The 27,844-nt window shown below is 40.2% G+C and overlaps 1 protein-coding gene across 1 annotated transcript; it reads left to right on the forward strand.

Moving 5' to 3' along the window:
* On the forward strand, positions 1-27,066 carry cygb2 (cytoglobin 2). Its single transcript, XM_088341442.1, has 3 exons — positions 1-428; positions 17,923-18,154; positions 26,818-27,066. The coding sequence occupies exons 1-3, from the start codon at positions 232-234 to the stop codon at positions 26,980-26,982; spliced, it is 594 nt and encodes a 197-aa protein (XP_088197568.1). The 5' UTR covers positions 1-231; the 3' UTR covers positions 26,983-27,066.
* Positions 27,067-27,844: the final 778 nt, after the last annotated feature.

Genomic DNA, 27,844 nt, shown 5'->3' on the forward strand with positions numbered 1-27,844 from the left:
GACACAAATAGGACAGAAAACAGGACCATAGGGACAGGACCAAAACTTTTTGAAGGAAAAGGACATCCGGGGGACTTTTCGCTCCTTTCCTGCTGACTTTCTTTTTTCCCCCCTTTTCTTTTTCGGGGTCCCCTCCCAATTCCAGCCGTGGGGTCCCAGCTCTCCGTCACCCTCCCCCCTTCCCTGGCCCCTTACCTGCTGGGCGCCTCCCGGCTGCTGCGCCGGGGGAGGATGTTCCGCAGGGGGGCCACCCCCAGCCCGCCGCCGCTGTCCCCCGGTTTGGGGGGGATGCGGCGGGGGGAGCCGGACTCGGACGAGCGACCCGAGCGCAGCGAGCCGCTCTCTGACGCCGAGAGGGAGATCATCCAAGACACCTGGGGGCAGGTGTACAAGAATTGCGACGACGTGGGCGTGTCTGTGCTCATCAGGTCAGTTTGGGGACTTGGCGAGAGTCGGAAATTGGAGGCTTTTCATCAGGGGCGTAACCAGCACGTTTTGGGGGGTGCTCGAGCACCCCCCCCCAAAAAAAAAATTGTAGCGTTTTTAAATTGATATTTTCTTTAATAAAGGACTTAAGTGGGGTACGTAGTTTGAGGTGTTCTTTGGGACTTTAAAATTAAATATTTTCTCCATTGCGTAAGTCAAAATAATGCCCAACTGAGTTCAAAGAGCCTTTATTCATTTATTTCCTCACTGCACCTGTCTGATTTTATCTTACTAATGCCATGGAGCGCATTATGCTGGAGGGAAGGAAGCCCAGGGGAGGTGAGGAGGAGGGGAGTGATTTCTCATGCGCACTGGCGTTTTTCTTTTATTCCACGGTGAAAATGGTGAAAGTAAGAAAAGGACTGTTTCAAATACAGTCTACAAAAAAATCGACAAATGGAAATACTAGTCCACCCAAACCCCTAAAAGGGAAAAAGGATGAGTTTATTTGAGCGCGTTTAAGGATTTCTGTCAAGACCAGAACGAAGACAGAATCCAGTTGCGTAAAGTTTTATCGAAGGAACCCCACAATCCATTGATCTTCCGTGGCGAGTGATGGCGGTGTCGGGGACGGAAAAAGCGGGTCGGTAGCCGGGACAGGAGAGCAAAAACGTGGTCGGGGTCAGAAGCGAGTCGTAAGCAAGAATGGGAGAGCAGACGTGGTCGGGATCAAAACGGGTCTTAAGTCGGGACGGGAGAGCAGACGTGGTCGGGATAAAAACGGGTCGTAGCCAGAGATAAACGGGAGCAAAAACGGGACAGGCGTGAGCCAGGGTCAAAAAAAGGCTTGCCTTGTATAATCAGAGATTTGCAGACGGACTGACAACAAGGGATTGACAGGACTGAGTTCAAATACTGACAGGGAGCCAATCAGAACCCGCGGCAGTTGGCGTAAAATGAGCCTGCACAGGTGATTCACATAAGTGATCATAACAATTTCTCGTACTTGCCCATGCAACAAAAGGAGCTGCAATGAGGTTTTCAGCCAGAAGATGGCGTCAGACAGGTCTGGGCACCAACTTTAAATATGTTGAAGAACGCAAGATAAAAAACAAAAAGTCAAGAACAAAACAAAAGCGTGGACAGCACAGTGTCAAAAATACAGAACTGCCTTGAAATGGTTCAGTCCATTTGATTCCTAGCACTGCTCTCGCCCCCCCTCTTTGCTTTTTTCGCTTGGCTAGTGTCACTTGCGGCATAGCGGAGGAGTCTGTGGAGCTTCCGGTGCAGAGGTTTCCAACATGGTTCCTGTGGGCAGACCTGTTAATACCCGAGTGTTGGGTCATTGTGATTTTCAAGTAAAATAATCTGATTTTGTGGTTGACTTAGTCAAATTAATCCTACTTCCTAGTTTCTCTTTTTCTACTCTCTTTCTTTTTATCTTCCTCTTTCTTCCTCTCTCTGTCCTTTTCTTTCTTACTTCCTTATTTTTCTCTTTCTTTTCCTCCATTTGTCACTTTCTTTCGTTTCTTCTCTTTGTCTTTCCTTCATCTCTTTTTTCCTCTTGTTCTTTTGTTTTCTCCTTTACTTTTTCTTTTTTTGTTCCTTTTTGTCTCCCTTTTCTTTCTTTCTCACTCCTTTATTTTACCCTTTCTCTTTCTCCCTCTCCTCTTTTTTCACTGTTCTTTTTTCTGTCTTTCTTTTGTTTCTATTCTCTTTCTTTCTTTCCTTCTCTTTTTTCTCTTTTTTCCTCTCGTTCTTTCACTTTCTCCCTATTTTGTACTTCTGTCTCACTCTTTAATTTTCTCATCTTTCTTTCTCTCTTTCTTTTGCACCATTTTCTTTCCTTCTTTTTTTATCTTCCTCTCTTTCTAACTCTCGCTGCCTCCGTCTTTCTCTTTTCCACCTTTTCCTTCTCGAGCCACTCATTTTAGTTACTTGGTTGCAGGCTATGGCTCACATTTATTAAGAAATGGCTATATTTTCAAACCTTTTTAAGAAATAATTTTTTAGTAGTAAAATTGTGTCGATTTGAGCACAACACCTTCTCATTTTAACTTTCTTAATTTGAAAAATATGATTAGATTTTTAAAGAAATTTGTATGTTATATATTCATTTCATATCACACAACTTCCCCCTTTTTTCTCACTGTTTCCTTCTCTTGTCACGCGTTAGCCGCTTGGTTGCAGGCTATGTCTTGCAGGGGTATCTGCTATTGTTAGCAACCGAACGTCACCGAGTTCCACGACTCTGGTTTTTTCCACTGTTTCCTTCTTTACCCACTTACTTAGTAACTTGTTTGCAGGCTATGGTTCGCAGTAGCCACTATTGTTCAGCGTGACTCGCCTTAGAGCTGCTCCTAACTGCTGTGATTCAACTTTTTTTTCCTCTGCTACCCTCTCTAGCCACTCATGCTAGCCACATGGCTGCAGGTGGTGGCACGTCGTTATTCAAGATCAGAATCACCTTCAATTTTATTGTTTTTATAAAACAAGATAACATTGTTACTAGTGCTGTAAGCATGCTAACTAAATAATGCTAACAAATTATGCTAACAGTTACATGCCAACGGCTACATGCTAACAAATTATGCTAACGGATACATTTTAATGAGTCATGCTAACATCTACATGCTAACAAATTTTGACAACAGCTACATGCTGACAAATTATGCTAACGGATAAATGCTAACAAATTATGCTAACGGCTAAATGAAAAAAAAAATTATGCTATCGGATAAATGCTAACGACTTCAGGCTAACAGAATCATTCTAAAGGCTACATGCTGACGAGTTATGCTAATTGCTACATGCTAACAGCTAAATGCTAAATACTTAATGCTATCAAATTATGCTAATAGTTACATGGCAACGGCTACATGGCAACAAATTATGATAACAGCTACATGCTAACAGCTCCATGCAAACAGTTACATGCAAACAAGTTATGCTAACATCTACATGCTAACAAGTAATGCTAACGGCTGAATTCTAAAAAATTATGCTAATGGATGAATGATAATTACTCAATGATAACTAGTTATGGTAGCAGATACATGCTAACAAATTATGCTAACGGATAAATGCTATAGACTTCATGCTAACAGAATTATTCTAAAAGCTACATGCTGATGCGTTATGCCAACTGCTACATGCTAACAGCTATACGCTAATAAGTTATGCTAACAGCTTCATGCTAACTACTTAACGCTAACAAATTATGCCGAAGGCTACATGCTGACGAGTTATGCTAACTGCTACTTGCTAACAGCTATACGCTAACAAGGTATGCTAACAGCTACATGCTCACAAATGATGCTAAATGCTACATGCTAACGGATACACGCTAAAGATTCATGCCAACACTTACATGCTAACGAGTCATCCACTCGTTGGCATCCACCATTGACTCATTGTCAAATTTCAAGTGGAACAGTGACCCACATAAGCCACCCCCTGAAAACTTCCCTGGCCCCATGCATTCCGGATGGGATGGGCCATTCACTTTGAATGGGCCTATTGAAAATGTTAATACGCAGTGTAATAATAGTGTTATTACTATGTTATTACTAGAAGTAAGTTTAAAAAGAACAGATACACCTCATTGAGTTACATGCTAACAACTCAACGCTACCGGTTTTCTGCCAATAACGTCCTCCAGATCCGGCACCAACTCTCACAATCGCCTCGGGAATCGTCTCGTGGTGAATTATCACACACTGTCACTTGAACGGAGGAACCCTTTGAAGGGTTTCTGGAACGGAGAGAAAGAAATGTCCGTGAGACAAACCGATTCCCAGTCTGGAATCCCTCCGGGGAAAGGGCAGAGAGTAGACCTCCGTGTCTTTGAGTTTAGCGTCTTATCTGGAGGTGACAGGAATCCATTTTGGCACTTTTCTCTTTGTCTTTTTCTGTCCTGGTAATTGAAAAATCTCAATTAGTCAAAGAGAAGTCAAAGAGATACAGAGGATTATGTATGGTAAGGCGGAATGCTATTTCGGGCATTGATTTCATCTATGGCGCTTTGTTCTTATACTTAATGAGATCCTTCACTGAATTGACAGGAGCTTCTATGACAAGGGGTCTCCACCGTGGTGCCCCATAAGGACATTTGAAGTTCCTCGCGGTCCTGTTCTGAAAATAGCTCACCATTCCTGGGTCATTGTGATTTTCTGATAAAATGCTTTATGGATTGACTGAGTCTATTTAAGCCTGTTTTTAAATAATAAACTTGGTAGTAACATAGTAACGACATAGTAATAACATAACTAGATATTTCAGAAGTTCAAATAAATAAAATACAGTTTGTGGGCTTCACGGCAAAAATATATATTCAGGTATTGAAAATTATTTTCAAGCAATTAATTAAAATAGTAGAGTGAGAATATATACATGCATTAAGCACATTTATTTATTAATCTATTTATTTTACATTTAATACTACAGACTTAATTCCAATACATGTTTTTTAGTAAGCTATCTGGCTACCTTTTTACCTTTGGAGCTAGCTATCATCCTACCTTTTTATTTTTTTTAGCAAGCTGTCTCGCTAACATGTTATCAAACTCAATATTGGCCGTTTTCTAGCTAGCTATCTAGCCTTTTTAGCCTTCTATCTGGCTATTTACCTGGCTTTTTTTTAACTTTTAGCTAGTTTTTCAGATAGCTATCTCGTTTTTTTTAACCTTCCATACGGCTATTTAGTTGGATTTTTATCCTTATAGCAAGCTATTTAACTCCCTTTTAGTGTTTTTTTTACTCGTTTACCTTTCTAGCTAATTAGCTAACTATCTAGCTACCTTTTTACCTTTGGAGCTAGCTATCATCCTACCTTTATCTTTTTAGCAAGCTGTTTTGCTAACATGTTATCAAACTAAATATTGGCCGCTTTCTAGCTAGCTATCTAGCCTTTTTAGCCTTCTATCTGGCTATTTACCTGGCATTTTTAACTTTTAGCTAGTTTTCCAGATAGCTATCTCGCTTTTTTTAACCTTCCATACGGCTATTTAGTTGGATTTTTATCCTTATAGCAAGCTATCTAACTCCCTTTTAGTGTTTTTTTTACTCGTTTCCCTTTCTAGCTAACTAGCTAACTATCCAGCTACCTTTTTACCTTTGGAGCTAGCTATCATCCAACCTTTTTATCTTTTTAGCAAGCTGTCTCGCTAACATGTTATCAAACTCAATATTGGCCGCTTTCTAGCTAGCTATCTAGACTTTTTAGCCTTCTATCTGGCTATTTAGCTGGCTTTTTTTAACTTTTAACTAGTTTTCCAGATAGCTATCTCGCTTGTTTTAACCTTCCATCCGGCTATTTAGTTGGATTTTTATCCTTATAGCAAGCTATCTAACTCCCTTTTAGTGTTTTTTACTCGTTTCCCTTTCTAGCTAACTAGCTAGCTATCTGGCTACCTTTTAAACTTTGTAACTCGCTATCTTCCTAAGTTTTTAGCTATTTAAAAAGCTATATAGCTAGCGCTTTTCACTTTTTTTTGCATGCTATCTAGCTAACAAAGGTTCTTGTGTCACTTAAATCAACTTCTAGCAGCCCCTAAATGACATTTCCTCAACCTTTGTAAAAATAAATCGATGCAGTCGTGATAGAAGTGTTGTTGATAGTGTTGTAAATATTTTTAGTTTTTTTTTTTCAAATATTATCTTTAAAAATGAGGAATAAGATATGAAATAGTATAACTTGAAAAACCGGGAAAAAAAAATCTAAAATCCCAAATTTTAGCAAAATTCTTACCCAAAATAGCTAACGTGCATTAGCCACAGATAATAAGAAAGACTTTAAACAGTAATCCCCCACTATAATGTGGTTTACTTTTCACGGCTTTGCTACTTCACGGATTTACATCTTGTATTTTTTTTTTTTACTGACTCTTATTGTACATTTTTTCCTGGACTTTTTGCTCTAGAGTGCAGGAAATCTAGCTAAAAATATAAGAAGAAAACGTGATAAAAAAAGATTTCTTTCTTTGTAAATATAGTAAAGTTACAAGTTCAAATGCTTAAATGGAAAAAAGCAAATGTATCTGCCAAAATATATTTTTACTGAAAAATACTCTATTTTGTCTTTTCTTTTATATAGTTTCCCAGGACTTTTTGATCCCCACTGTTAAAATTGGTTTAAAAAATAAAATAAAATAGAAAATAAGAAAATACTCATTAAGAATATAGTAAAATTACAACAACAAAAATCACATATATATGCAAATTTTTCAGCAAAAATAACTATTTAAAAAAGTTTCTTATTGCATATTTTTCCCTTTTAAAATAAGATGAAAACCGTAATATGATAATACTACAAAAATACAAATATACTTCAAAATACTACTATGAAAATACTTCCAAAATACTACAGAAGTACTACAAAAATACTCTAAAATATTTAAAATGAACTTCTACAAAAATATCACTACAGTAGTGCTATATGCATCCTTTATCTGCGCCGCTTATCCTCAGTAGGGCTGCTGGAAAACGTGCTAACACTGCATGGGGAGAGCATGCAAACTCTGCACAGGAAAGCATGCAAAATCTGTTCTGGGAGATTGCAGTAGCTGAAATTGAACCCTGCACCTCTGCACTGGGGGGCTGGGCCTTAACCACCCAGCCGCGTGCATTAATACTATAATACAAAAATAGAATTTTAGAAATATTAGAACAATTCCACTGCAAAAATACTTTAATACAAAAATAATACACCAGAAATACAACAACAATACTACACATACTAAAAAACTACTATAGAAATACTACAAAAACACAAGTACAGAAATAATACGACAAAAATATTATGACAGAAATACAAAAAATATACTACATATAGACTAAAAAACTACTATGGAAATACTACAAAAATACTAATGCAAAAATACTACAAAAATTCCACTGCAAAAATACCTTAATACAAAAATAATACTACAGAAATATTATGACAGAAATACAAAAAAATACTACATATAGACTAAAAAAAACTACTACAATACAACTACTACTAAAAATAACTAGATATACTACAACGGAAATACTACAGAAATACTACAAATACTAGATACACTACTTTTATTTCTGTAGACTACAAAAATAATAATATGAAAATACTACGAAAATACTAATGCAGAAATACTACAGATATTCCACTGCAAAAATACTTTAATACAAAATAATACTACAGAAATATTACACCAGAAATACAACAAAAATACTACACATACTAAAAATACTACTATAGAAGTACTACAAAAATACTAATACAGAAATACTACAAAAATTCCACTGCAAAAATACTTTAATACAAAAATACTACTACAGAAATATTGTAACAGAAATATAACACATATACTAAACATCTACTAAAAATACTACTATGGAAATACTAATGCAGAAATACTACAAAAATATAACTATAGTTAAAAAATAACTTTTTGATCCCCACGGTCAAAAGTTTGTTAAAAAATGAAATGATACAGAATACGAAAAATACCAGACTATTGTAAAATTACAGTTAAAATGTTCACGTATAACTAGCTAATTTATGTGCTAAAATATATTTTTCATACAGTTTTTTTTTATTGCATATTTTTTCTTTAAAAAATAATTTAAAAACCGTGATATAATTGTCAAGACCAGAACAGCGAGAGGACCCACTTGCGTTGCGTTTCTCACAAGTTTTATTGGAAGAAAGAGAAAGGGTTGCGCCCACGATCTGGTGATTGCTGGGCGCGGGAAGCAGGTCGCTCTGAACGCGGAAGTGGGACTTCCGTGGCGAGCGATGGCGGAGTCGGGGACGGAAAAAAACGGGTCAGTCGCCGGGACAGGAGAGCAAAAACGTGGTCAGGGTCAGAAGCGAGTCGTAAGCCAGAATAGGAGAGAAGACGTGGTCGGGGACAAAAAGAGGTCGGAAGCCGGGACGGGAGAGGAGACGTGGTCGGGATCACAAACGGGTCGAAGCCGGGGAACAGACGGGAGCAAAAAACGGGACAGGTGGGAGTCAGGGTCTATAAAGGCTTGCCCAGTGTTAACTGAGGTTCGCAGACGGACTGACAAAAGGGGACAGACGGGACTGGGTACGAATACTGATCGGGAGCCAATCAGAGCCCGCGGCAGTTGGCGCCAAAGGAGCGGGCACAGCTGAGTCACATCAGTAATCATGACAATAATAATTTATAGTTGGTTGGTTGGGTCCCTTAACCACTAAGGTGGTAGGGGCACCATTTCCTGTGGTGCGTCTTGGGCAAATACAGCCTGATGGCACCCATCTCTCTCCAGGCCAACAAATGTTTCCATTTGGGACATGAAGGGGATTTTGTAACGGTGGACTGTGCAGATTTTTGAGACTTATTGTCTTTGAGCGGTATACAATTAAATAGGACTTACGTAGAAACCTGCTGGGCAAATAGCAGCCCATGATTCTTTGGGCTGTGTTGATCATTTTGCCCCAAACCTCGTATAAAAGAACTCAATGTAATGGCGACGAAATCCAATGAGGGGTCTCTCGAACCGATGAGGAATCATCAGTTCCTCGGTCCCCCCCCCCGCTTTTCTTTTCGTCCCCCATCTGCCGAGAAAGCAACCGTCGCTCGCTCGTATCAACATAGAGCGCAAATGCAATTGCACCGGCGAATGAAATCTCCTCGGGCGCCATCAGTGCACTCGGCAGACTGGAGTTGAACGCCTGAAAGGGCCTTTTCGCTCGTTTTGCTCAACAGCAGCGTCCGATCCATGAGTTAAAAACCCTTCACGTTCTTGTAAAATGTACCTATAATCCCAATCCAAGACGTCACCAAAGTCAATTCAATGCTGTTCTTGAAGCGTTTGGGGATAATGGACAATTTGGGTCCCTCTTGAAAGGTAAGTTTTGTCATAATCACTGAAGGATTTTATACATTTTACTATAAAGGATTTTATACGATTAAATACAAGTTACATTTATCTCCGGGCAGCACGGCGGCGCAGTGGTTAGCGCTTGTGCGGCACAGTTCATGTCATGGGAACCTCCTGCGTGGGTTCAAATCCAGCTCCAGACTTCCTGTGCGGAGTTTGTATGTTCTCCCTGTGCTTGCGTGGGTTTCCTCCGGGCACTCCGGTTTCCTCCCACATTCCAAAAACATGCATTTCAGGTGAAATGGCCCGTCTAAATTGTCCCTAGGTGTGAATGAGCGAGTGAGTTGTCTGTCCCCGTGTGCCCTGCGATTGGCTGGCAACCAGTTCAGGGTGTCCCCTGCCCACTGCCCGGAGATGGCTGGGATGGGCTCCAGCCCCCCCGCGACCCTAATGAGGATAAGCGGTACGGCTAATGAGATGAGATGAGATGAGACATTTATCTCCCCGTTTGTCTCCGGCTACGACCTGTTTTTTTATCCCGACCACGTTTTTGCTCTCCTGTCCCGGCTATCGACCTGTTTTCCGTCCCTGACACCGCCATCGCCCGCTACGGATCACAATCCGAATACGAGAGCGACTTGCTTCCTGCGCCTAGCGAATACCAGATCGTGGGCGCAGCCCTTCCTCTTTCATTTGATAAAACTTGTGAGAAACGTAACGCGATTGGGTCCTGTGTCCGTTCTGGTCCTGACCGATACTGTATGTATTCTTATTAATAACTAAATTAGAATTATAAATGTAAAATAAGTAAAATGACTTTATCCATTCTAATTGTATGTCCCTTTTTAAAAAACTATGAATGAAAATGTAAAGACATATTTCAAAATGAGTACATATGTCTCTATCATTTGCATCAGATTTTCTTTTCAAGTATTACATATTCCGAAATTGCATGGTACACTCTTTTGTTGTTATAAAATCCAAACTTTTCCATATATTTCTGTCAGAAAGCAGAACAGGATCAGGACCCAAATGCGTGATGTTTCTCACACAAGCTTTTATTTTACGGGAAATGGGGAGTCATGCACGTTAGGAAGCCGGTCTGATGTGGAAATGAAACAGGATATCGAAATAAAACAGGACAAACTAGACGGGAATGTAAACTGGAGAGAATAATAAACAGGACAAAAATAGACGGGAACGAAACTGGAAACCGATATTAAACAATGGGACAGACAGCATTGATATCAAAACAGGATATCGAAATTAAACAGGACAAACTAGACGGGAACGAAACTGAAAACCGATATTAGACGGGACAAAATAAACGGAAACCATACCGAACAGGAAACAGGACCGAGTCAAAACCCACGTCTTGCGCTTCAGACGTTCGCTGACGGACTGACAAACAAAGAGTGAGAGCACTGAGCTTAAATAGACGGAAAGCCAATCCGTAGATGAGCCCGTTCCTGATCTCCCTGATTGTCTCCGGCGACGACCTGTTTTTTGATCCCGACTACGTCTGCACTCCTGTCCCGGCTATCAACCTGTTTTTCCGTCCCTGACACCGCCATCGCCCAATCGCACAATCTGATTGCGAGAGCGACTTGCTTCCCGCGTCCTGCGAGCCCTGGATCCTGGGCGCAGTCCTTCCTCTTTCTTTCAATAAAGCTTGTGATAAACGTTACGCAATTGGGTCCTGATTCCGTTCCGGTCGTGACGCATGACTTCTTTCAAGTGCCCAACACTACGTATTTCAGTGCCTGGTGACATTTCGAAGACACCACTTTAACGTTAAGGAACGTTAAAGCAGGGGTGTCAAACTCATTTTAATTCAGGGGCCACACAATGGAACAAACATTCTGTTGGGGGCCGGACTAGTAGATTAAAGAGAAAGAAAAAGAGAGAGAAATAAGAGAAAAAGGGAGGGGAAAGAAGAGAGAGGGCGGGACATAGAAAGAGAGAGAGGGAGAGAGCGTGAGAAACAAAAGAGATAAAAAGAGAAGTCGTGAGAGAGGGGGAAAGAAAGGGAGCGGAAGAAAGAAATGGAAAGAAATAGAAAGACAGAAGGAGAGAAAAGAGAAAAGAAAGCGAGAAGGGTAGAAAGAGAAAAGAGAAAAAAGGAAAAAATGAAGCAAAAGAAGTTAAAAAGACACAGAGAGAGAAAGAGACAGAAAGCAACAAAGGAAGAGAAAAAGAGAGACACAGAGAGTGAAAGAGACAGAAAGTGGGAGAAAAGGTGTGGATGAGAGAGAGAGATAGAGAGAGAGAGACAGGGATAAAAAGTGTTCGAGGCACCTTGCTTTGGCAACATCAAGTTGACATATTTCAACCTGCAACTTGTTTTTCTCTTGCGCTTCTCTGAGTGTTGTCTCGCGGGCCGTATTCAATCCCTTAGCGGGCCTGATCTGGCCCGCGGGCCGCCTGCTTGACACCTGTGCGTTAAAGGGTTAAGGAGCTCTCTCATCATCGGGGCGCTATTCATGTTCATGAATAGACATTTAGAGGGCGCTATTGACATTTTCGATTGTTATTAAGTGCTTCTTCAAGCAGTGACTTTGTCAATATGTCATCAACGTGACTATTAGAGGCTTATTATTGTGGCGGGGGACTCTTCCGACCTAGAACGGAAAAATCTCCGAGAGAAAAACAATACGAATCAATATTTTCCTCAAGTCTTTCTTGCGAAAACTGGACTGATTTGAACGCGAAGCTGCTTTAGTTTTGCTGGATGTTGTTCATAGTATTTCGTGGGGGGAATTGTTAATCCTGGTGGTACTTGAGATTTGAAAATGTATTTATTTAAAAATGCAAAAAAAAAAACTATAGGAAGTACATATAGACTAATGCAGAAGTACTACAAAAAGTCTGCTGTATAATACTTGAATACAAAAATAATACTACAGAAATATTACGACAGAAATACAAAAAATATACTATATATAAATTGAAAAAACTACTATGGAAAAACTGTACTACAAAAATTCCACTGCAAAAATACCTTAATACAAAAATGCTACTACAGAAATATTACAACAGAAATACAAACAACGCATATACTAAAAATACTACTATGGAAACACTACAAAAATTCCACTGCAAAAATACTTTGATTCAAAAATCCTACTGCTGCTATATTACGACAGAAATACTACAAAAATACAACTACTCCTAAAAAAAACTACAGATATACTACAACAGAAATACTACAAAAAATACGACTTTTATAGAGTACAAACTAATGCTATGGAAATACTACAAAAGTACTACTGCAGAAATACTATGAAAATACTACAAAAATAAAACTACGGTAATACTATAAAACTAAATAAAAAATGAAGTGCTTAAAAACTGGGACCTATTATTGTCATGATTACTGATGTGAATCACCTGTGCCCGCTCCTTTGGGGCCAACTGCCTCAGACTCTGATTGGCTCCCTGTCCCTATTTATACCCTCTCCGATCTATCCCTTTTTGTCAGTCTGTCTGCGAACCTCAGTGTATACTAGGCAAGCCTTTTCCGACCCTGACTCCCACCTGTTTTTTGCTCCCGTCTGACCCGTTTTTGATCCTGACGACGTCTACTCTCCTGTCCTGGCTTACGACTCGTTTCCGACCCCGACCACGTTCTTGCTCTCCTGTCCCGGCTACTGACCCGTTTTACCGTTCCCGACACCGCCATCGCTCGCCCTGGAAGTCCCACTTCCGTGTTCAGAGCGACGAAATATACTATGTAAACGCCTGCGTATATACTTATTCCTAAATGAAAAATCGAATGTGTCCCGCCACTCCAAATAGTTGCCCAGCCCTGAATTAGGCAAACCCCCAAAAATGGATTCCAGTGTATGATTAACGAGTCGGGCTAATGGCGCTTACTCGACTTTAATGGATTCATTTGGATGCAGCGACGGCGGCACGCATGACTTTGAATCTTTCTCGCTTTAAACAAAAAGGATCGCACCAACAAAATATACGTGATTAAATATTGCGCTGTTCTCACCAGCAAGTGTTGAAATTATATTTACGGATATGAAAATATTTCGATTGAGTTCTTTATATCCTACATCTCTTTTTTGATCAGTTATTGGTAAAAAGAAACTGTTTAGTGTGCATATCTAAAATATATAAAACGCATTTTGGTTATGTTTTATTATATAGTTTTCTTGAATTTTTTGCAAGTCTCGTTAAAAATAAGGGAAAAAAATAAAATGAGAGAAATATGTCTTCTAATGTAGTAAAGAGAAAAGAAAGAAATATTGTTAGGGTCTGGCCTCCGTCCAGCAGAGGGTGCCGAATCGGTTTGTAATTGAAACAGGTGTGTCAAATCACCCCACAACTTCAGCACAGGATCAGGACCCAAATGCGTGACGTTTCTCACACAAGCCTTTTATTTTAGGGGAAATGGGGAGTCATGCATGTTAGGCAGCAGTCTGGCGTGGAATGACAGGAAGCCAGAGGCCGACGAGATCGATACCGATTACCCGAGTAGATACCGGACAGGACGGGACAGACAGGATTGATCATGAAACAGGGTATCGAAATAAACGGGACAAACTAGACAGGAACAAAAACTGGAGAGAATAATAAACAGGACAAAAACAGACGGGAACGAAACTGGAAACCGAAATTAAACAGGACAAAAATAAACGAGAACAATACCGGACAGAGCACGGCGGCGCAGTGGTTAGCGCTTGTGCGGCACAGTTCATGTCATGGGAACCTGTTGTGGGTTCAAATCCAGCTCCAGGCTTTTCTGTGCGGAGTTTGTATGTGCCCGGTTTCCTCCCACATTCCAAAGACATGCATTTCAGGTGAATTGGCCGGTCCAAATTGTCCCTAGGTGTGAATGAGCGAATGAGTTGTCTGTCCCTGTGTGCCCTGCGATTGGCTGGCAACCAGTTTAGGGTGTCCCCTGCCCACTGCCCGATGATTGCTGGGATGGGCTCCAGCCCCCCCGCGACCCTACTGAGGATAAGCGGTACGGCTAATGAGATGAGAATACCGGACAGGAAATACCAACAGGAAAAGAGGACCGAGTCAGAACCCATTGTTCCCATTTATTTTTATACTGTTTAATTTCGGGTTCCTGTTTTGTTTCCGTCTGTTTTTGTCCTGTTCTTGAGTTTCTCCAGTTTTTGTTCCCGTGTCGTTTCCCCTGTTTATTTTCATTACCCTGATTTGTTATCGATCTCGTCGGTCTCTGGCTTCCTGTCCTTCCACGCCAGAACGGCTTCCTAACGTGCATGACTCCCCAATTCCCGTACAATAAAAGACTTGTGTGAGAAACGTCACGCGATTGGGTCCTGTGTCTGTTCTAGTTCTGACAAGATGTCCTTTGAGCGCAAATGAAAATTGTACTTCATAGAGAGGTTAGCATCCAAATAATACAGCGTTTAAATGCATAGTACTGCAAAATCCGTCGGCGGAAAGCGGTAGCAATTGCAAAGCTGACGAGTTTTTGTAAGTTTAGATGCCGCCAACTAATTGAATCTAAGCAAATGTTGCATTTAATTCCTGCAATTAAGTCATTATTTACTTTACAGCGCTTGATAATCACTATTACCTTTTTACTATTTTCGAAATTGTAAGGATACAATTATACCGCAGAATGGGTTCCGCAGAGATGGCCCAATAAGGGAGTTCAGCTTTTTTTTCACAAAAGTAATCCCGGAATGGGTCTATTTACTCCAAAATCCATTATCATTGGCTGTTTACAGTGTGTACAATATACTGAAACCTTCTTGTTTTTTGCTGTTTATGTCAAGAACTAGAACAGGATCAGGACCCAAACGCCTGACGTTACTCACACAAACCTTTTATTTTACGGGAAATGGGGAGTCATGCAGGTTAAGCAGTAGTTCGCCGTGGAAGCCAGAGGCCAACGAGATCGATACCAATTGTTCGAGTTGATATCGGACAGATGGGGTCGATACCGGACAGGACGGGACAGACAGGATAGATAATGAAACAGGATATTGAAAATAAACTGGACAAACTAGACGGGACCGAAAACTGGAAACCGATATTAAACAGGACAAAAATAAACAGGAACAATACCGGACAGGATATACCAACAGGAAAACAGGACCGAGTCAGAACCCACGTCTTGCGGGGCAGAGGTTCGTTGACGGGCTGACAAAGGACGCGTGAGAGCGCTGAGCTTAAATGGAAGCAAGCCAATCGGTCAATGAGACGCAGCTTGTGCCACAGGGGCGGGGCCAATTGGGTGCCATGGCAACCTTGACAGTTAATGAGGATCAGAACCCCTGTGATATGCAAAAATCTGCAAAGGAGCCCAATCCCCCATCTCTAATATGCGATATATCGGCCCTCCCTTGCAGCAACACTCGACCGAGGACAATGGATCGCAACCGCACGGGAGCTGTTCATTTGAGGGGAAAAGACCAAAAAAAAGAGTTGCCACGCATGACAAAAATTTACTCTCTCAGCCCCTGCTCTAAGCAATGCTTGACTGAGGATAATAAATCGCAGACAAAACAGTGCAGTTGGTTTAGATGGGCCACAATGGGACCCTCGGTGGCACGAACCTTCCCATAAATGTGATCTGCTGGCCGCTAATCTCAGCAATAGTTGACAAGGCATAATGGATCGCAGCCACAGAATGGCAAAAAAGAGCTGCCAACCTTTACACAAATTTGATCTCTCTGCCCTGCTTATAGCAATAGTCAACTGGTGATAATGGATCCTGGCCAAGACAGTGCAGATCATTTTGGGCAGGTCACAATGAAACACTACCAGTTGTACGGCATAGAAACGTCGTCTGTTCATACAATTCTTTCACAAGATATCCATTTCTTTTTATTTCCTGATATATTTTGTCACATAATATTAAAATTTTTGGGGGCTTATTTAGTCGGTTGTAAGATACAGAACTGTATTCAATCACTTTTTTTTTGTGGAAGTACAATGTTGGCAACAAGATTCACTTGATAGAATTGGAAATTATTTGAATGCAACACAAACGTTTTTTTTTCTACTTTTTTTAAAATTCCTTGAACAAAACATCTCATTGTGTTTATTTTTTCCGAGCTGTTACTTTTTTCTTTTTGTTCTCTATTTACTTTTTTCCTCTGTTTCTTTCTTTTCTTTTTTTATGGCTTTTTCTGAAATTTCCCTTGCTTTTTCTCTTCCTTTTGTTTCTTTTTCTCTCAGCTTTTCACTACTTTTTCATTTTGGTATTTTTTTCTTTTTTGATCTATTCCCCCTTCCTTTAAGTCATTTTGTGCATAACTTTACATAATATTTGGTCATGTTGGGATTAAAGAAGCAAAAACAACATGAAGAGCCGTTTAGGATCCGAATTCCTTTTAGTGAGCCGAGCCGAAGAAGCCGGTCCTCGACAAACTCTACTAACTTTACTCAACTTCGTTCTACTTCGACTCGACGTCAAAATACCGCATTTAGGACACAACGTCAGGGGAACCCGTGTATTTTTACCTTCATGCACTGTAACTTTGACTTAAGTTGCTTCTTAATTAGTAATTTTGAGCCCTGATTTTTGTGCGCTGGCTAGATTTTCTTGTGCGCTGAGAATGTGCGAGCAGTGCGCAATTGCGCACGCGTGCAGCTTAGTGGTCCTGACCTTGAAAACATAACATGAAAATTCAAGGATTTCAAGCATCTGTACGAACCCTGAAGGGGGCATATTTGAGGATCAGGGACAAACAGAGATGGACAAATCCATCCAAGGTCAAGTTGTGTACGCATGTTAGATGTTGCTTCACACACCTCAGTGTTCTGGTTTGCCCGCATCCCTGCGTCTTAGACGCATCATTTTTGCTGGGGACGCAACGTTTTTGACACCAAATTGTCATTATTACCCGATTACTTTTTTTTTTTTTTAACAAAGATTACCGCACTCCAAACTTTTCGTCAGGCAGATCCGCCATTGTTGTTTTGGTCTCGCTCCGATCTCGGCAAACGAGATCTCGTTGCTTCGAGATGACATCATTGTTTTTGTGGTTGTCGAGTGAAAGAGAAGTATGCCTCCGCAAAAACAGTTGGTACTAGGTGCAAATCAACCAAAAATTGGTAATTTCTTCAGTGTCTGTAATAACTCGAAACATAACACAGAAAGTGGTAACAACGGCAATAATCCCGGTACGAAAAAACGGAGGAGAAATTCTTCGGAAGACCGCGGAGGCAAGGAAAACACGTGTGTTTAAGCGAACGATTCGACGAAAGAAAATAAACAAAAGAATACTCTGAGCAAGAAAAGGACTTTTCTGCCAAAATGGATTAAATTATATTCCTGGTGACGCTATGAGAAGGATGATAATGGATTTGACCTTGAGAAGGCATTACAACTGTGGTGGGACAGCAAACCACGAAGAATATATGAACTGAAAAATTGCAAGTGATAACTGCTTTGTATTACCAATTAACTGTGATGATTAAAACTGAATGAAAATATAGATTAATATAATTATTTCAGCAATAATATTTTGTATAATGAATATATAGATTTATATTATATATTTGTCGCCGATTTACAATTTCAACACTCAATTTTGGGGACCCATAGATCTCTGTTAGATTTTTGAGCATGCGAGTCCCCGGGACCCATTACTTTTCAGATGTAAAATCAACACTGCACACTGGCAGTGAAGGAGTAGAAAATGTGAAAGTTCTTACGTCCGTTCCCAGGTTTTTCGTCAACTTCCCTTCGGCCAAGCAGTATTTCAGCCAGTTCCAAGAGATGGAGGACCCTGAGGAGATGGAAGGAAGCAGCCAGCTACGCCAACACGCCCGGCGGGTGATGAACGCCATCAACACGGTGGTGGAAAACCTCAACGACCCCGAAAAAGTCTCGGCCGTCTTGGCCCTGGTGGGGAAGGCTCACGCCGTCAAACACAAAGTGGAACCTATCTACTTCAAGGTACCGGTTTAGATTTCGTACGCCGAATGATCCTCACGATAATCCTATATATATAATATAATATAGAGCGATACCCTCATTATTAATTGAGAGCTAGCAAGCCTAGCTAAATAGCTAGCTATTGTAGCTTGATAGCGAGCAGGGTTGGGTAGGGTTACTTTAACTGGATTACTTTCAATTACTTTTGGATTACTCCAATACCAAATATGCTAATAAAAGACAAAAGAAACTAAATATGAATCAAATGATGACTCACAACACGTGGTAAGCTTTCTCTCCTGGCTTTGATCTCTTTGATCTCCGGCAAAACTAACATAAAACGCAGGTTTGGGTAGGGTTACTTTAACTGGATTACTTTCAATTACTTTTGGATTACTCCAATACAAATATGCTAATAAAAGACAAAATAAACTAAATATCAATAAAATGATGACTCACAACACGTGGTAAGCTTTCTCTCCTGGCTTTGATCTCTTTGATCTCCGGCAAAACGAACATAAAATGCGACAGAAACTAAATGAAAATCAATCCAAACAGCTTGCCAACATCATTTTTTCCGTTCCATGTATTCCGTTACTCCCCAAGCCTGCACAAAATTGAGTCATTTGATTCATATTTACTTTCTTTTGTCTTTTATTAGCATATTTGGTATTGGAGTAATCCAAAAGTAATTGAAAGTAATCCAGTTAAAGTAACCCTATCCAACCCTGATAGCGAGATAGCTAGATGGGTAAAATAAGTTCTCTAAATAAACAGCTTGATAGCTAGATCCATCCATCTGCACCGCTTATCCTCAGTAGGGTTGCGGGGGTGCTGGAGCCCATTACAGCTATTTTCAGGCAGTGGGCAGGGGACACCCTAAATTGGTTGCCAGCCAGTTGCACGACAATTTGAATTGGCCAGTTAACCCGACATGTATGTTTTTGGAATGTGGGAGGAAACCGGGGAGAACATGCAAACTCCGCAGAGGAAGGTTGGTAGCTGGATTTGAACCCATGACCTCAGAACTGTGCCGCACACGCGCTAACCACCGCGCAGCCATGCTGTCTAAATAGCTAATGTAGGTAATTAGCTGGATAGCTGGGTACCAAGGGCACAATAGAGTATACATTTCTCTCTTTTGATAGTGAAGTAGGCAAACTAAGGCCCACGGGCCACATGTGGACTGTCAGGCTTTTTCATTCGGCCCCCCGAACGAAATTGGTCAAAATATAATGATAATATATATAATAGTAAATACTTCTACAAAAATAATACAAAAAAGCACCACAGTAATACCATAATACAAAATACTGCTACATAAATATTACGACAGAAATACTACAAAAACACTTTTAGAGAAGTATTACGATGGAAATGCTACAAAAACAACTAAAAATACAGAAAGAAATACGACAAATATACTACAGTAGTATGGAAATACTTTGGGAATACTTCTACAGAAATAGTACAAAAAAGCACCACAGTAATACTACAGTACAAAATACTGCTATATAAATATTATGACATAAATACTACAAAAATACTTTTAGAGAAGTATTACAACAGAAATACTACAAAAATACTTTTAGAAAAGTATTATGACAGGAACACAACAAAAATAGAACTAAAAATACAGAAAGAAATACTACAAGTATACAACAGTAGTACGGAAATACTTCAAAAATACTTCTACAGAAATAATACAAAAAAGCACCTCAGTAATACTATAATACAAAAATACTACTACTTAAAATCTACGACATAAATACTACAAAAAAACTTTTAAAGACGTATTACAACAGAAATACTACAAAAGTAGACCTGGGGTAATACTACAAAAATAAAGAAATACGACAAAAATGTGATTTCAGAAATACTAACAAAATACATTTAGAGAAGTATTACAACAATAATACTACAACTATAGAACTGCGGTAATACTACAAAAATACAGAAATACTACAAAAATGTGACTTCAGAAATTCTACAAAAATACTTTTTGTGAATTATTACGACAGAAATACTACAAAAGTTTTTTAAAGACGTATTACGACAGAAATACTACAAAAGTAGACCTTCGGTAATACTACAAAAATAAAGAAATACTACAAAAATCTGACTTCAGAAATACTACAAAAATACTTCAAGAAGTATTACGACAGAAATACTACAAAAATAGAACTGTGGCGATACTACAAAAATACAGAAATACTACAAAAATGTGACTTCAGAAACTACAAAAATATAAAAAAAAAAAAAAACAATAAAATGAGATCTACTTAACTAAATATTGAAATTAGAGCCAGGAATCAAATGGACTGAACCATTTCAAGGCAGTGGACAACTGTATTTCTAACGACACATTGTTCGTATTTTTGTTTTGTTTTACTTTAAAAAAAAAGATATTTGAGCTTATCCTTTCCTTTATAAGGGGAAAGAGTATTAAAAATGCTATCATTTTCGGGGGTGCTTGGGCACCCACAAAAACGGGCAGGTTACGCCCATGTATTCGATAAACGTCTCAAAGAGCAACCTAACGGTAAAAAGTAGAATCCACGCCGGTTGCCACGGCAACAGATCCCACAAACATCGTTAAGACTTTTTCATTTTCCGTATACATATTTGCATATTTTCACGATTACTGATGTGAAAGTCAAAAGACGGAAGAGACTACTTCGCTCCGTGTCTTTTTAAAGTGTCTTTGATAAACACAGCTGCGCATTAGCGCCATTGAAGCTGCCGGCATCCGATTGGCTACGCTGATTTAATTAACGGGATGTTTTATTTGTTCCTTTTGCGTTTTGCATGTATGGGATCTCGAAAGGTTCAAGTTTAAGCACTTTACTTTCCGAATACACATAGTCTTTTCGATTTGACAGTAATGATTTCTTTCAACTGCCACGGGTTCTGATTGGCTCCCTGTCCCCTTTTGTCAGTCCGTCTGCAAACCTCAGTGTATACTAGGCAAGCCTTTTTCGACCCCGACTCCCACCTGTCCCGTTTTTTTGCCCCTGTCTGTTTCCGGTTACGACCCGTTTTTTGATCCCGACCACGTCTGCTCTCCCGTCCCGGCTTAGCACAGTTTCCTTCTTTAGCCACGCATATTAACCAATTGACTGCAGGCTATGGATCACCTCTTGTTCCTATTGTTATTCTTAGCAGCTCCTGCTTTCTCCTTCAGTGTCACTCGCCTTCGACAGATGCTCAGGCAAGCTAAGGTCAATGAGTCCTGTGATTCAGGCATCTTCCACTTGTTCTTCCATTTCCTTCTCTAGCCACTCATGTTAGCCTATTAACTGCAGTCTATGGATCGCCTCTTGTCCCTACGGTTATTGTCACTGCTCCTGCTTCGTTCTTCAGTATCACTCGCTTTCCATAGGTAGCCATGAAGGCGAACGTCGCCTAGTCCTGTTTTTCAGGCATACTTCATTTTTTTTCAGTTTCCTTCTCTAACCACTCACGTTAACCAATTGACTGCAGGCTATGCCCCTTTGCCCCTGTTTTTATTCTTAGCTGATCCTGCTTTGTTCTTCAGTGTCACTCGCCTTCCACAGCTAGTCGTGTAAGGAAACGTCGCTAAGTTCTGTTATTCAAACATTCTCCACTTTTTTCACAGTTTCCTTCTTTAGCCAGGCATATTAACCAATTGACTGCAGGCTATGGATCACCCCTTGCTCCTATTGTTATTGTTAGCTGCTCCTGCTTTGTTCTTCAGTGTCACTCGCCTTCCACCGCTAGTCATGCAAGTCATGCAGTTCTGTGGTTTGAGCGTCTTTTTTTTCTGTTTCCTTCTTTGGCCTGTCATGTTAGCAACTCGGCTGGAGGCTAGGAATTGACGGGATTGTTATTGCTAGCTTCTTCTTGCTTTGTTCTTCAGTCTAAGTTGCCATTCACAGTTAGTCCTGCAAGCTATTGTCACTGAGTCCTATAATTCAGGCATCTGGCTCTTCCACGGTTTCATTCTCTAGCCAGTCCAGCAGTAGTATGGGTCTTGTTAGATATTATGTATAAAAAAGGTCAGGGTTGGGTAGGGTTACTATAACTGGATTACTTTCCATTACTTTTGGATTACTCCAATACCAAATATGCTGATCAAAGACAAGAGAAACTAAATATTAATAAAATGACAACATTTTGTGTAGGTTGGGGAGTAACGGAATACATGGAACGGCAAAAATGATGTTGGCAAGCTGTTTGGATTGATTTTCATTTTGTTTCTGTCGCATTTGATGTTCGTTTTGCCGGAGATCAAAGAGATCAAAGCCAGGAAAGAAAGCTTACCACGTGTTGTGAGTTATCATTAGATTCCTATTTAGTTTCTTTTGTCCTTTATTAGCATATTTGGTATTGGAGTAATCCAAAAGTAGTTGAAAGTAATCCAGTTAAAGTAACCCTACCCAACCCTGCATTTTATGTTCGTTTTGCCGGAGATCAAAGGCCGGAGAGAAAGCTTACCACGTGTTGTGAATCATCATTTTATTCATATTTAGTTTCTTTTTGTCTTTTATTAGCATATTTGGTATTGGAGTAATCCAAAAGTAGTTGAAAGTAATCCAGTTAAAGTAACCCTACCCAACCCTGCATTTTTATGTTCGTTTTGCCGGACATCAAAGAGATCAAAGCCAGGAGAGAAAGCTTACCATGTGTTGAGTCATCATTTTATTCATATTTACTTTCTTTTGTCTTTTATTAGCATATTTGGTATTGGAGTAATCCAAAAGTCATTGGGAGTAATCCAGTTAAATTAACCCTACCTAACCCTGCATTTTATGTTAGTTTTGCCGGGGATCAAAGAGATCAAAGCCAGGAGAGAAAGCTTACCACGTGTTGTGAGTCATTATTTTATTCCTATTTAGTTTCTCTTATCTTTTATTAGCATATTTGGCATTGGAGTAATGCAAATGTAATTGAAAGTAATCCAGTTAAAGTAACCCTACCCAACCCTGCATTTTATGTTAGTTTTGCCGGAGAGCAAAGAGATCAAAGCCCGGAGAGAAAGCTTACCACGTGTTGTGAGTCATCATTTTATTCATATTTACTTTCTTTTGTCTTTAGTTAGCATATTTGGTATTGGAGTAATCCAAAAGTCATTGAAAGTAATCCAGTTAAAGTAACCCTGATAAAGGTTTATCCGTCCTTCAGTGTCACATGGCTAGTGATTTTTCACACATTCTCACTTTTAAAAACATTTAAGTGGTACTTGTGTTACACCCCCCCTAAAATGCAGCAGCAAGATGGCACTTTGATAAAACCTCTAATTAGTTTTAAGATTTCTGTGAATAAGATAAATGAAGCCACCTGAAATGTGATTTTTTTGGGAAAATATTCTTCGCAATGTGTGAATAATTCCTGCATGACCGTGTTACATCATGTACTCGATGCACACGTATGGCCCACGTCTCCACCGCGCCGCTTTGTCCTCTGGGCTGGCGTTTCGCTCGATTCCCTTTTGTGTTCCGAGCTTTCATGTTCCGACGTCGCCGACACTTTCAATTCTCACCTGTCTCGCCCACCTTCCCTTTACTTAACCATCTTGTTATCCGGGCGGACTCCTTTCCTTCGCTTTCCTGATATATTCGGCGTCGTCCCCTTTCACGTTTTGTCCGGTTAGAGCACAGGTGTCGAACAGGGGGACCACGGGCCAGATCAGGCCCGCCAAGGGATTGAATCCGGCCTGCGAGACAACACTCAAAGAAGTGCAAGAGAAAAATGAGCTGCAGGTTGAAATATGTCAACTTGATGTTGCCAAAGCCAGGCGCCTTGAACAAAGACACTGTACTTGTATTTTGTTCTCTCTCTCTCTCTCTCTCTCTCTCTCTCTCTCTCTCTCTCTCTCTCTCTCTCTCTCTCTCTCTCTCTTCCACCCCTTTTCTCCTACTCTCTGTCTCTGTCTCTTTCACTCTCTGTGTGTCTGTGTGTGTGTGTGTGTGTGTGTCTCTCTCTCTCTCTCTCTCTCTTCCACCCCTTTTCTCCGACTCTCTGTCTCTGTCACTCTCTGTGTCTCTCTCTCTCTCTCTTTTCCACCCCTTTTCTCCTACTCTCTGTCTCTTACACTCTCTGTGTCTCTCTGTGTGTCTCTCTGTGTGTCTCTCTCTCTCTTCCACCCCTTTTCTCCTACTCTCTGTCTCTGTCTCTTTCACTCTCTGTGTCTCTCTCTCTGTCTCTCTCTCTCTCTCTCTCTCTCTCTTCCACCCCTTTTCTCCTACTCTCTGTCTCTATCTCTTTCACTCTCTGTGTCTCTCTCTCTTTTCCACCCCTTTTCTCCTACTCTCTGTCTCTGTCTCTTTCACTCTCTGTGTCTCTCTTTTTCTCTTCCTTTGTTGCTCTTTCTCCCTCTCTCTCTCTCTGTCTTTTTAATTTCTTTTGCTCTAACCTTTTTTCCTTTTCTCTCTTTGCTCTTTCTCTTTTCCTACCCTACCCAGTTTCTTCTCTCTTTTCTCTCCTTCTGTCTTTCTACTTCTCTTTGGATTTCTTTTACCCCTCTCTCACGACTTTTTATCTCTTTTGTTTCTCACGCTCTCTCCCTCTCTCTCTTATTCTTTCTTTGTCCCGCCCTCTCTCCCTTTCCCTTCCTCTTTCTTTTATTTCTTTATCTTTCTTTTTCTTTCTCTTTAATCTACTAGTCCGGCCCCCGACAGAATGTTTGTTCTATCGTGTGGCCCCCGAGTTAAAATGAGTTTGACACCTCTAGGTTAGAGCTTGTTACTTTCTCAATAAATTCTGCATTCTAATACCCGAATGTTTTTGTTGGGACAGACAAGATAGATAACGAATCAGGATATTGATAATTAACAGGAGAAACTAGACGGGAACAAAAAACTGGAGAAAATAACAACAGGACATACCAACAGGAAAACAGGGCCGAGTCAGAACCCACGTCTTGTGGGGCAGAAGTTCGCTTGACGGGCTGACAAAAAAGCGAGAGAGCGCTGAACTTAATATAGACAGAAAGCCAATTTCTCAACGAGTCGTCGCTGGCACCACATAGGCAACTGTGACACACACAGGCGTGGCCAATTGGGCGCCGTGGCAACCATGACACTATATGTTCTGCATTGTCAACGTTCACGTTTTTTTGCAGTTAGAGTTCCAATATATGTCCTGCATCGTCCCTCTTTTACTTTATGTTCGGTTGCAGTTTATGGTGCTTCAAAATATCCAGCATTGTGTTTTCTTACACTTTTTGTTCAGTTCGAGTGAAGTTTGTACGACAATATAGTCCCTGCATAGTTTCTTTCATATTTTGTGCAATAACAGCTGTTTAGTTTCCCAACATATTCTGCATTGTCATACCCGATTATTTTTCGTTGGTTAGTTATTGTTCCAGTACATTTACCGCATCGTCTTTCTTTCACGTTTTGTTTAGATAGGACTAGTGAGTTTCCCACTATATGTCCTGCATTGTCAACTTTCACGTTTTTTGCAGTTAGAGTTCCAATATATGCATCGTCCCTCTTTTACTTTATGTTCGGTTGCAGTTCATGGTGCTTCAACTTATCTTGCGTTGTGTTTTCTTACCCTTTTTGTTCAGTGAGAGTGAAGTTTGTACTACAATATATTCCATGCGTCATTTCACCTTTCATATTTTGTGCAGTAAAAGCTAGTTAGTTTCTCTACATATTTTGCATTGTCTCTTCCACGTTTTGTCCAGTTAGAGTGTGTTAGTGTCCGAACTGATTCTGCATCGTCTCCCTTTCATGTTTTGTACAGTTTGAGTTAGTTAGGGCTCCAATATATTAACTGCTGCTTATTCCTTCCATTTCTTTTCAGTTAAGCAAATTAGTTTCCCAACATATACTGTATTATTTCCGTAAGGTTTTTTTTTCCAGTTAGAGTTAATGTTCAAATGTGAGCCTTTATCGTTTTCTTTCACTTTTTGTTCAGTTAGGGCAGGTGAGTTTCCTAACCTATTCCGCATTATCTTAGTCTATGTTTTTGTACAGTTAGAGATTGTTAGTGTTCAATTTTTTGTCCTGCATCATCTCCATTTCATGTTATGTTCAGTTAGAAGTGGTTAATATCCCAACTTCTTCTATGTTGACTTTACTTTTATGTTTTGTCCTGGTACAGTTAGCTAGAGTGCGTGCATTGTTCATGTATTAATGTTTACTATATTCATTTATATTTATATTTCATGGTATCATCCTCATGGCATTCTTTATGGTTAAGTCCACATGTGGGACGGTCCCTTTTCACCTCTAACTTGCATGTTTTGTTCTGTGAGAACCCTATTTAGTTTTTCTATTCACACATAAGAATATTGTTTGCGTCCTCTTCTTTTGCGTTTTTTTCTGGTAGAACAAAATGGCATTTCATTCGATCCTGCATTGCCCTAATTTCATGTTTTGTTTAGTTATTTTCAGTCTGAATAACCCAATACATTGAAAATTAGATTAAGTCGTGGATTCTCTGACCAGTTTTTGTGTTTAGTCGTTTATCGCAGGGGTTACGTTCCAAAAAGAACCCGTGATAGGTGAAATTTGGGATGTTCAAACCTTTTTTTAAGAGTTATTATACAATTAAATACTTTTGTGCAGGATGTTTTATCGACATTATGGGTTTTTGAGATAGAGAAGAAGTAACGACCCTGTTTAGCTAATGAGAACACACGGTGCAAATCAGTGAAGAACGAGGGTTCACCGTATTCCATTTTAGTCATGGTTCATGCCTGTGAATTGCAGATCCTGAGCGGAGTGATGCTGGAGGTCCTTTCCGAAGATTTCCCAGAATCCTTCACGGCGGAGGTGCAAGTGGTGTGGACCAAACTGATGGGCGCCGTGTACTGGCACGTGACGGGGGCGTACACGGACGTGGGATGGCTGCAAGTCTCCAGTTCGGCCGTGTGACGGAAACGTCAGCAGGAAAAGCGGAGGCCTGCGGAAAAATATTGAGCTACTTAATTGTTTTTATTAAAGGTATTCCCAAACGGATATTTCCTTTCAATTCGACGCAAAACGTGTAGTGTTACTCCACAAAAGGAGGCAAATATGTTGCTAAATGTTTGACCCATGGGGCTTGTTTCCTCTAGAGCTGTGACGTCATTGACTTTCAAAATGTTGAATCCCATTAACACAACATGCGAGGCCAGCTTGAAAACAGACAGCGATTGTGGTGCACAATGTTTCTCCGGATTTTATGGCCAATGACGAATATTTCTAGAGAAAAAAGGAGTTACATTGCCAGAGAACTAGATATACAGCTGCATCAATCCGAACCAGTGATTAAGGCGAGTGACGAAAAGGATTGAAAGAGTGATCGTTTTCTGAAAACACATTCTTCGGAGATAGTGTTTGATCTAATTATCCCTTTTTCAGAGGTAATTTGGAAAATTTTCCATATGAAGCGCAGTTTGCTAGTCAGTCGGGAAAACCCCGTACTAAAGACAGACGAAGTGAATACATATACTGTTGTAAAATATAGATGTTGCGATACAAATATTACATAAACCCCGTCTAGATGTATTATTTATCCCTATTGAACCGCATCCTCCAGTGAAAAAGACTAAGACCGTGAGTCATACCATTACTGCATCCACTTGTGACACATAAACTATGAAAACCTTGCTTAAAACACTCGTAACTTCTTCGACTAATTAATAGAGGTCGACCGATTATTGGGTGTGATGATTATCGGCACCGATATTAGGGAATTTGTTATCGGTATCGGGGTTTTTTTCATTCGATGAGCCGATCGTTAGGTCTCATTCAG

This window comes from Urocampus carinirostris, chromosome 8, assembly GCF_059441175.1.
Source record: "Urocampus carinirostris isolate Australia breed hairy pipefish chromosome 8, RoL_Ucar_1.0, whole genome shotgun sequence".
NCBI classification, from domain to species: Eukaryota; Metazoa; Chordata; class Actinopteri; order Syngnathiformes; family Syngnathidae; genus Urocampus; species Urocampus carinirostris.